At 42.5% G+C, this 11,879-nt stretch overlaps 1 protein-coding gene across 1 annotated transcript; it reads left to right on the top strand.

Moving 5' to 3' along the window:
• Positions 1-10,734: 10,734 nt before the first annotated feature.
• Positions 10,735-11,583, top strand: LOC137161597 (olfactory receptor 51G2-like; the record flags this gene model as incomplete). The annotated part of the gene is made up of 1 exon (XM_067560977.1): positions 10,735-11,583. A coding segment is annotated over one exon (849 nt), but the record flags the coding sequence as incomplete, so codon positions are not given.
• Between the last annotated feature and the right edge of the window lie 296 nt (positions 11,584-11,879).

Here is an 11,879-nt window from a genome sequence, read left to right as displayed (position 1 = left end):
AGAGTCAGTTCATGACCTGGCTGCAGCACAGGTAACATGGGAGACGAAAAACATGGGCCACCTATTCCATCCTAGACAATAACATCCGACAGGACATGAGCTACGGATCTCTCTCACTAGCTGAGAGACTGTGTTTGTGTAGAGCCAGGGGATGGGTGGGATGTTATCACATGAAGAGCTGAATCGATGTCAGCTCACACCTCAGAATTTCTGTGGACACAGTCAGTACAGAAGGAACGTGGATGTTTTGTCCCATTGTCCATGACCTGTCATGCTTCCATCTCTGATTAAACACCCAGGGGCCATGAGAAAAGCTGCAGAACTGTTTTGCAGTCGCAGTCCTGGCCCTTCCTGAGCACTCTGGGTCCTGTGCGATCCATGTGAGCAGCACCAACTGTGAGCAGGGGTATTCCAGGAGCACGGCTGCCCACCCTTTCTCTGCGTCCTCACCCAGGTGTTTGTCACTGAGTCATTTCAAAGAGAGGATTAAAGCAGGCAGAGCAGAGCTGCGTGTGAGTGAGGGTCGCGCACTCAGGAGTCCTGGCAAGAGACTCAGGCCCAGATTCCCACCCCATCCCCACCAGTTGTGCTGCCCCAGCCATGCAAAGGCCTGGAAATGGGCCTCAGCTCCCCAGGAGAGACACAACAACCTCCTATCCCAGCCCAGCCCAGCCATTCAGTGGCCATTAGAGGGGGTGTGTTGGGGACTCTCCCCTTTGAGTGTGGGAGAGGCCAGAGGGTCATTCACCCCCTGCTCCACTGTTTGGCCATTTAATGTTCCTGCGACTTTAGGAGCTGACCGAGGCCTAGCAGAGGCAGCTACGGGGAGAGAGGAAGATGGTCCCGGCTGGGGAATAGTTCCTGCTTTGGGAAATCCCAGCCTACTGCTTCTTTAAGGGCCTGAGACCGGGACCTTGTAGTGCAGGGCAGGGCCTGGCCCCCCTCACTCCCTGCCACCTGCAGGTGCCATGGGAGCAGGGCCGGCTGCCTCTTCTCTCAGAACATGGCCACAGCAGCAGGGAAAGGACGGCTGCCCTCACTCAGCTTGGAGGGAAGGGACTGAGCTACTGAGGGGCCAGCAAGGGGGGGTGCACTCCTGGGCAATGGAGGAGGGTTGGACGCAGGATAAGAGAGCCTGTGTTTTGGAGAACAAATATGACCCCACACAGGGGGATCTTGTTTTCAGTAATGTAATGAGAGTAATGTAGCCTGATTTTCAGTGTATTAGTTATTTAATAGGATTATAGGCTTGCCAGTTGCTTGGATTAGAAGGTTCTTGTCCCTGAATCAGGGTCAAGATGAGTTTTTTAGGGACCCCCGGGGTGCGCAACAGGAAGGTTCTTTGTGATAACCAAATTTGTATAATTTTATAAGTCTTATTAAGATAACATAAAATGATAGACAAATGACTGATATAGAGAAAATGAACAATCAAATGGATAATGGATAATACAATCTTAATTTTAGAGACTCATACGGTATATATATTTCTACGATATGCTTTGGATTAATATACTCACACCCTTCCCTGGTGATCTGGTTGAGAGAGATGTCTGGTTCCTCAACTCTTGAGTAGAGGGGTGGAGTAGGCAATGCTCGAGCTAAGAACTATAAGACTAAGACTAACACTACAAATAATACTAAGTATAAAATGAAGAAGAAAAATCTTAACACTATCTGAAGAAACTTCAAACAGGAGTAGCTGACGATCGACCCACAAATAGCACGATCTGCCCTTTCTTACACCCCAAGAATATGGGTCCTCCTTCTAAGTCCATACTTGGATTTTCCCCCTCCAAATTATTGGGGTACACATATTCTATAGGCTGGCAGGTTCGTGCTTATTATTGACGTATCCACATCCTTTCCAGGTGGTCTTTTTATCTCACCTTTATTATTTCTGGCCCTTTGTGGGTTCTGTGGTGGACTTGTAAAGTTTCTTGGGGCGTAACCTGTGACAGCCCCCTCCCATGTTTAATATCTCCTGCCTTATCTAGGGTAAAGGTTCTGAATATGTGTATGCTAGCTGTGTTTCATACAGGATGTGACCTGAAGGTGTCTTGCATTACAGCAAAATATATAAATTTATAACTCTTTTAATTAAACAATCATACTTCAATCTGTAAGAAAAGATATATATCTGTGATACAAGCAAGCAGGCTAGTCCTATGGGCTACGGTAAGTCACTGCAAGGGCCTTAGGGGGAGGGGCAGGGTGCCTGCAATCAACACAATCCAACACAAAAGCAAATCAAACACAAAACAGGTTCTAAGGGTTTGTCTGTAAAACGCTTAATTCTGTTATGTAAAATTATATGGCCAGGTTATTTTTCTGGAGATCCTAGTAAGCAATGGCCACAGAAAGGTACATCAGATCTAAAAGAAAAAGCTTGTACTGCAGTTTGCTTATGTCTGTAACCTTGACTAATGATAAGAAGAATGAATGCTGTAATTCTAATACTGCTATAAATATATGTTAAAATCTGCCTGAAGGGGAGACCCTTTACTGACCAAAGACATCCCTGTCAGTGGTTTTTGCATATGCTTGTGCTTTTATAATAATAAAAGAGTCTCAGATTTCTGATGAGCCTTAATTAAAATTTTCCTGTGTGATTGTACCCGTGTGAATTGAGAAAATGGGGGTCGAAGGGTCAAAGGATTCCTCCATCCTGCCAAAGGGAACCCAGTAGTTTATATGTGTACATATTATGGCCAAAGGATTTGGAAAATATTGGAATAAGTGGAATTGGTATACCAGAGAGGATCCTAGTAAGTAGTTTTTTTAATTGGTATGAGGAAACCCTTAAAGACTGCATGAATCCCGGGTAAGAAGTCTAAAGGACTTCCAAGAGAAATTGAAAATTCAGATAAAGGAGCTAAAGACCCAATGTAAACCTGGCCAGGCTTGCCCACCTAGCACTCCATATGTTTTTTTTTTTTTTTGTATCTTTAATTAGGTACGGCCGAAGATATAGTAGATCTTTTTAGTGTTATTTCCCCCACACACACACTTACACTTCTGTTTTTTCTGAGCTGTTTAACAGAAGGAAATTTTAAATATCCTTTGAAGGTAAAAGTTTTAACAATGCATAGACTAAAGTAGCTGTATTAAAAATGTTGTGTTTGGTGGCTTAAGTTTTACAATTACAATACTCCACCTTAAGAATGCAGCTAAGTAAAATTAAAAAAAAAAAAAGGGTTTGAAATTACAGAATTATGTAATTGGTGAAGTGTTAAAATTATGGCAGCCAAGAATAATGTAATAAAATGTAAATATAGTAAATTAAAGGTAATAGTTGTGGAATTGTTCAGAGGGTAATGGTGTTATTTTTATAACATTTAGAAAAAATTTTGTGTGTGTAAATATATTTTGTAAATTTGTAAGGGTTTAAGGATTTAAATTAATACTCTTGGTTTGTAAAATTTTATTTTGTTGTGATTTGTTTTTGTTAGCAAAGTAACCTTTTGGGTACTTCTATGCTTTATGAAATTTAATATTAAAAAAAAATAAAGTTAAAGGTATGGCTGTGGAAAAGTGAGCCAGATGCAGGAAAATATAAAGATTATTCCTTTGTTTTGCCTGCAGATAGCAAGGAGATTTTGTTTAAAAAAAAAAAGTATTTTAAGCAATAATTTGCTACCCCCAAAAAGGGGAAGAAAATGATTTTTTTTTTTGTATTTCAGAATTTCAGGAAAAGTTGGCATTAGCAAAGCAGCTGAAGAACACCACCAGGTTGTGCAAGATAGCTGCAAGATAGCTGATCAGGTTAGCTGCAAGATAGCTGATCAGGTTAGCTGCAAGATAGCAGATCAGGAACACCACCAGGTTCTGCAAGATAGCTGATCAGGTTCTGCGATTTTGGTGTACTCCAGGTATTCATTAAGTGGCTAAACAAGTATCTCAAGGTTGTGTTACCTGTCAAAAGTATAACGTGGGATGTCACAAGCCACAACAACTGGGGGCACCAGAATGGGTCTATGGTGTTATAATTAGCTTTAATGCATCTAAGAACTATGCCAATTAGAAAGACAAATTTATCTCCCTATGAAGTTTTTTTGGGAGACCATTTCAGTTGTGGGAAAACCTGACACCTACACATGCCAGTCTCATGGGAGGAGATGAGGAGTTGGTTGCTTATGTTATAAAATTATAAAAGACACTTACTCTTATTTTTAAGTTTTCCAGAGACGTTCAGGGAATTCCTTTAAACGTGACCATGCATGACATGCAGCCAGGAGACAAGGTGTTGCTTAAGAAGTTTTCAAGCAAAAATTGCTCAGAACCAAGGTGGGATGGTCCTTACCAGGTGCTGTTAATTACGTATACCACTGCAAAGCTACAGGGAAAGGAAGCCTGGTACCACTGCACCCATCTAAAAAAAGTACAACCACCTGATGCTAATCCTTAAAAGGAAAAGATTTCCAAGTGCAACGAGGGAGCTCCGCTGGACCGAGGTCCCAGAAGCAGACGTGGAAGGGTGAAGAACCACGGGAAATCCCCTTGTGGTTGCTCTGAAGTAGACGGTCAACGGAGTCAAGAGTGCACCAGGAAAGATGTGCTAATGAACTTTATTATTTTTTGCAATATTTTTAACCACTTTGTTGATTATTTTGTGGTGTGTCTATTATATTGAGGAGATAAATTGTTATAGAATTAGTGTAAAAAATGAATTTGTTATTTTTAATGATGTTTTTAATTAATTTAAATATGGACAATGCAGATTTTAAAGCCAATTCATTTATACATTGATAAAGAATTTAATTGCATCCTGGGAGGCCAAAAATTGTTGGGTGTGCTCCTTTATGGCAACCCATCATCGGGAAGGAATACCCCTAATACCTATTCCTGTGCCAGTTAATGAATGGGAAAGTTTGGCCTGGACTAATCCCATGGGAACAGTAATAGGGAAAGAACACCGGTTGGGAATGAGGGTTGACACCAGAGACTTAATTCTCTCGGGAAAGAAACCAGCAGCACCAATATGCGTGCAATGGACACAACCTGTATCGGTAACAAAATCAGACAAACCCTGGTTAAACATTACCTTGAAGTAAGGAATGTAGGGAAATATCCAAAATGCAAATACATTGTCCATTTACCTATGATGGAAGGGGGAAAAATCAGTAAAATTTTATTACAGAAACGAGGATCCCATGCCACTAAATTGAATGAGAAGAGAGTTTATAATTGTACGCTAGATGCTACCCGAGGAATTAAGTGTAACAAGACCCACAAATGGTGAATGAAGCTAGAGAATATGAATTTATATAAAAATGACCAGTTTACAGAAGAGGTTTGGAAAATTCAAAAGACTACTACCATCAAATAATATGTAAATAATGCCTGGTTTGAATGGGCTAACATCATGCTACATGTGCTATACCAAGCCCATTCAATAGTAGCAGAGGAGTTACTCCAATAGAAGAAGGTGTATGGTGGGCATGTGGAAATTGGGCGGCAAAAACTTTACCACCAAGGTGGAAGAGAAGATGTACCCTAGTATATCTTTGGCCTGGAGGTGTGCACCCAGTTCCTCTACATGAGATTGTGTATAATCACCAGCCTAAGAGAAGTTTTAGGCCCACCCTAGATGCTCACCATTACAACCCATTACCTAAACACTCTTCAGCATTCTGGAGAGGATGGAGAATCATAGAATCATAGAATATTAGAGTTGGAAGGGACCTCAGGAGGTCATCTAGTCCAACCCCCTGCTCAAAGCAGGACTAACCTCTGCTATATCATCCCAACTAGGGCTTTGTCAAGCCTCAGCTTAAAAACCTCTAAGGATGGAGATTCCACCACCTCCCTAGGTAACCCATTCCAATGCTTCACCACCCTCCTAGTAAAAAACTTTTTCCTAATGTCCAACCTAGACCTCCCCCCTGCAACTTGAGACCGTTGCTCCTTGTTCTGTCATCTGCCACCACCGAGAACAGCCTAGCCCCATCCTCCCTGGAACCCCCTTTCAGGTAGTTAAAAGCCGCTATCAAATCCCCCCTCACTCTTCTCTTTTGCAGACTAAACAAGCCCAGTTCCCTCAGCCTCTCCTCATAAGTCCTGTGCTCCAGCCCCCTAATCATTTTGGTTGCCCTCCGCTGCACTCTCTCCAAATTGTCCACATCTTTTTTGTATTGGGGGGCCCAAAACTGGACACAGTATTCTAAATGCGGCCTCACCAATGCCGAATAGAGGGGAATAATCACTTCCCGTGACCTGCTGGCAATGCCCCTCCTAATGCAGCCCAATATTCCATTAGCCTTCTTGACAACCAGGGCACACTGCTGACTCATATCCAGCTTTTTATCCACCGTTACCCCCAGGTCCTTTTCTGCAGAGCTGCTGCCCAGCTCGTCGGTCCCCAGTCTATAGCTGTGCATGGGATTCTTCCTTCCTAAGTGGAGGACTCTGCACTTGTCCTTGTTGAACCTCATTAGATTTCTTTTGGCCCAATCCTCCAGTTTGTTTAGGTCACTCTGTATCCTATCCCTACCCTCCAGGGTATCTACCACTCCCCCCAGCTTAGTGTCGTCCGCAAACTTGCTGAGGGTGCAATCTACCCCATCCTCCAGATCATTAATAAAGATGTTGAACAAAACCGGCCCCAGGACAGACCCCTGGGGAACTCCACTTGTGACCGGTTGCCAGCTAGACATGGAGCCATTGATCACTACACGTTGAGCCCTATGCTCTAGCCAGTTCTCTATCCATTTTATAGTCCATTCATCCAACCCATACTTCTTTAACTTGCTGATAAGAATACTGTGCGAGAATGTTTCGGCCCTGGCAAGAATTGGGTGATTTGGAGTATGCACTGAGAAATTTTCAGCTGAATTTAAGATATTTGCCAATACAACTGGAGATGCTATTTTAAAATTACAGACTGAAATTAAATCGTTAGCACAAATGAGTATTTAAAATAGGTTAGCCCTAGACCAATTATTAGCTCAGCAAGGAGGAGTTTGTGTTATGTTCAATTAAATCTGTTGTTTTTATAAAAATGAATTAAGCCAAATTGTATACAAAATTTGGAATGTCAGCAGATTGTTTCATTAATTCGCTAACCCTCCAATGCCATGGTTTGGCATTGATATTTCATGGTCATCCATCTGGAATGCTCTGACGTCTTGGTTACCTAATTTATCCTAGCTTAAAAATTGTTTGTAGGTATAGTAGTGTTTATAATAATGTTAATGTTAATGTTTTGTTGTATGCAATCTTGCTATTTATTATTCCAGCAAAAAAGGTTTAAACCCCTAGCAAATAAAAAGTGCTAAGATCAATACGGTATTGGTATACTGGCAAGGGAAATGAATGAACATATCATGATTGTGTTCCTAGTAGTAAAATTAATAGGAACAAAGGGGGTACTGTGAAGGAAAAAGAAGATGGGGTCTCTATTTCTTATCAGAACTGATCAATAGAAATGGCTGCAAAAGCCTGAGATTGAAAGTGCCTTTCTAGCAGAAGTTTACATATTAGAATGTTAAGTGTTAACAAAATAGTTATGGAACCTAGACGCCAGCAGGAATGAAATGCAGAGAAAAACCTTGTAACTTAGATAAGGAAAGTTAAATATACTGAGCTAGAAAATTCCTAGATAGGCAGATTTTTTAATATGTATGGCCATGGAAACTGTATAAAGACTTGTTCATGTTAGGCTATAAAAGCTGTTAGATGTTTATGTTAGTCGTCACCCCTTACATTGTAGGGAAAACCTTCTTTACGTAAAGAATAAACTCTGACTTTGCTAATCTGTTGTTTGGCTTATTTTGGACTATCTGCTGGGCAACGGACTTGTAAGTAAGGACCCCTGAGTTTGGGTTCTCCAAAGGACCCAGGGAGGCTGAGCAACTTCTGACTTCCCCAGCGGTGTCTGTGTGTCTGTCAGTCTGAGGAGCTTCTCAGCACCAGCTGCCCCACCTCCGGACAGACTCCCAGCACTGGAAAACAAGCTGTGTAACTTGGTTGGAGCCTGGAAATCGGGTCTTCACAACCTGAAGCTCCGGGCTTGTCTCTTAACCTCCCTGAAGTGTTTAGTGAGAGATGGCTTTTCTTTAGCTATTGTTTCCCTTCCTGCTTGTTTTCCAGGAGTCTGCTATTAAACTATGAATAGCCATACTGGTAATATCCCAATATTTAACCTAATATAGCCATATCAAATGCACAAGAATTGGGTTTACCATACACATTCATAATTATGGCAGCTCAGCTCCATGTCTGTCACAATACTGTTCCAGGGAGGCATGTATTTTATGAATACAGTACAGAGACAGAGAGAGAGTGAGCAATAGGTGACTTTCATGTGTGAAATGCAGTTTGATTTCCATGAATACTCATACATTTCACTTTGAAACCCGCATTCCGCAACCCCCCATTATAGCAGAATGAAAGGTGCTGGGGTTACTCTGTACTAGATCAGTGGTTTTTTACCTGTGGTCCATGGACCCATATGGGTTTGCAGGCTATGTGTTAGATTTCCAAAGCTATTCACACCTTCATTTAAAACGTTTTAGGTGTCTGGAAATGAAAAAAGTTAAAAAACACTGTACTAGAGAGTGAGAGACCAGGGAGTGAATATTTTATATGCAGATCCCAGTTCCTCTACAACTCCGGAAAAAGGCTGCAGGTTGACATCACAGAACCAGCGGGGGAACCTGTCAGCTATTAACCCAAGGATAGAGGCACTAATAGTTGCAGAGGATTTCCTAGACTATTCTTTGATGACAAGCTATTGAATGAGGGCTGAGAGGCTGCAATTTTTTCAAGTTCTCCAGAAATCCAGATGCCTCATGCTACTTTTTAGGTTCCCCTCTAACCTGAGAAATCATCCCTGAAAGAGGATTAAGTGGGAAAGAACAGGTTTACAAGAAGGCCAATGGCATATTGGGCTGCATTAGGAGGGGCATTGCTAGCAGGTCACGGGAAGTGATTATTCCCCTCTATTCGGCATTGGTGAGGCCGCATTTAGAATATTGTGTCCAGTTTTGGGCCCCCCAATACAAAAAGGATGTGGACAAGTTGGAGAGAGTACAGCGGAGGGCAACAAAAATGATTAGGGGCTGGAGCACAGGACTTATGAGGAGAGGTTGAGGGAACTGGGCTTGTTTAGTCTGCAAAAGAGAAGAGTGAGGGGGGATTTGATAGCGGCCTTTAACTACCTGAAAGGGGGTTCTAGGGAGGATGGGGCTAGGCTGTTCTCGGTGGTGGCAGATGACAGAACAAGGAGCAACGGTCTCAAGTTGCAGGGAGGGAGGTCTAGGTTGGACATTAGGAAAAAGTTTTTTACTAGGAGGGTGGTGAAGCACTGGAATGGGTTACCTAGGGAGGTGGTGGAATCTCCATCCTTAGAGGTTTTTAAGCTGCGGCTTGACAAAGCCCTGGTTGGGATGATATAGCAGAGGTTAGTCCTGCTTTGAGCAGGGGGTTGGACTAGATGACCTCCTGAGGTCCCTTCCAACTCTAATATTCTATGATTCTATGATTCTATGTGTGTGCTTACAGATATTTCTATAAATGTAATACCAAATCTTTTCACTGTAATACAATTATTACAAACCAAGCTTTCATTACATGCATATCTATCAAACGCGACCAACAGAGTTGTTGGTATCTTTACAGGAAGGAGGAGGGGTAACTTTACTACTTAATAGCCTTTGCTTCAGAAATTATTCCAAATACTCTTTGCAATGGGTTTGTGCCATTAATTATTTCTTCGGTGAGCAGTTGCATGATACTGTCCCCTGGTAAATCTCCAGAAGCTGTTTCTAACATTTACATTCAGGGTAGTGCACACAATAACTGCAATAAGTGTGTGAGACTTTCCAAAAAGTCTTGAGACAACAGAAATGCTGGTCTGTGATTCAGCAAAGAGGAGAGATGAGGTGCAGGAAAGGGGATTATATAGTGCTTGTATGTAATTTATGCCCATCACCTGTTACACGAAGATGGCTAAACCAACTTGCACACTCAACTGCATATGAGAGAAATCTAATGTATGCACTATTCATTATTAGTGACGCCAACCTCTCTCCCGCGGAGATGAAGTAACTGTCTTTGTTAGCTTGGATCTTGCAAAATATCTACAGAACCCTTGTCTGGGGAGAGGATGGGGTCCTGTGAGGGTAAATAGAAGTCTGTAGGATGATCAACTTCTTTGGATTCAGTCAACACGGGCCAGGCAAAGCACTTTAGCTTTTCTTGGAGCAATTCATGGGGGTCAGAGTGTATCACCGGGAACGTTTGGGTAAGTGAAAGTAAATAAAGCCCCATTTCCAAAAAAATTACATATTTAAATCTGGAGTGACAATGTTGAAGTCAACGGTCCTGAACTCAGAAGTTAGCGAATTACAGTAATGAGGGTGTTTTTTTAAAGTCTTGGCAGGGCTATAAACCTTTCTGATTTACACCAAAAAAATTGTCTAACTAGTGTGTGTCAGGAGGAAAGGTTCTCTGGGAGCAGGTTATCACACAATTCTCTATTGCAGTGCTTCTTCTACCTTCCTCGAAAGCACTTGGTACTGGCCACTGGATACTGGGCTAGATGAGCTACAGGTACGATCCAGTCTGGCTATGCCTATCTTCCTATTGGTGGTGTAAATCCAAGACTGTATTTGCTCATCTTCTGTCACTGCACCGAGAGCAGAATGATGTCTCATTAGATATCATCTAGTCTCCTCTTATTTTTCCTTTCAGAATGCAAAGTTCAAAAATCCTTGGACCTGTCTCTGAATTTCTATCCCCTTCAGCTTAATATATGTTACTTTGGTATTAGGAAATTCAGTCATTCTGTTCATTATAAAAACAGATCCAAACCTCTATGAGCCCATGTATGTTTTTCTTTCCATGTTGGCCAACACAGACCTTTGCTTATTGATATCCACCATGACGACAACAATGGGCATATTCTGGTTTAACTCTAGGGAGATTAGCCATGATGCCTGTTTTGCCCAGCTGTTCTTCATTCACTCCCTTTCCTGCATTGAATCCGCCTTGGTCTTGTCCATGGCTTTTGATCGCTCTGTTGCAATCTGTAACCCACTGAGATATGATTCCTTCTTAACTCTGCCCAGAATAGCCAAGATGGGACTGGTGTCTCTGTTAAGAGGGGTGGCCCTAATATTCCCACTCCCCATTCTCCTGAAACAGTACCGATACAGTCAGGCCAACATCCTCTCCCATTCTTACTGCCTGAACCCGGAGGTCATGACAATGGTTTGCTCAGATATCAGAGTCAATATCATCTATGGCTTCTTTATGACAGTCTATTCAGTGGGGTTAGACTTGCTGCTCATCCTACTATCCTATGTGATGATCCTCAAAACAGTGCTGAGCATCACTTCCCACGTGGAGCGCCTCAAGGCCCTGAACACCTGTGTCTCCGACGCCTGCGTCGTCCTGCTTTCCTACATGCCAGCGATTGGTTTTTCTGTGATATACAGATTTGTGAAGTACTCTTCTCCCTTGCTTCAGAATGTCCTGGGTGACGTGTCTTTCCTGGTCCCGCTTCTAATGAACCCAATTGTGTACAGCGTGAAAACCAAACCCATACGTGTAAGAATAATCAGGGTGTCCATCAAGTGAAGGTTCAGTTCATCAGTACCTCCAGGAAATTAAACCCCTGTAACTGGCTCCTTGCTATCCTGACTCTCCACAGCGCAGGGGGCAGCTCTGGGGCAGCAGAGCATCCAGCCGGTCAAGCTTACAAGTTGGTTCTGTGGTTTCTACACTGCTCTGCAACTCAAGGTCCAAGGTCACACAGAGAGTCTGTGCCAGAGATTGGAATTCAGTGTGAGTTGCCTTATTCCTGGTGCCGTGCCTTAGCCACAAGATTCTCCTTCCTTTTTCCAGACACAGGATGTAACGACCTCTAAAGAAAA

This window comes from Emydura macquarii, unplaced genomic scaffold (genome assembly GCF_026122565.2).
Source record: "Emydura macquarii macquarii isolate MOO-44397 ecotype Brisbane River unplaced genomic scaffold, CSIRO-AGI_Emac_v2 contig_2325, whole genome shotgun sequence".
NCBI lineage: Eukaryota > Metazoa > Chordata > Testudines > Chelidae > Emydura > Emydura macquarii.
This window is presented reverse-complemented; position numbering and strand designations above follow the sequence as displayed.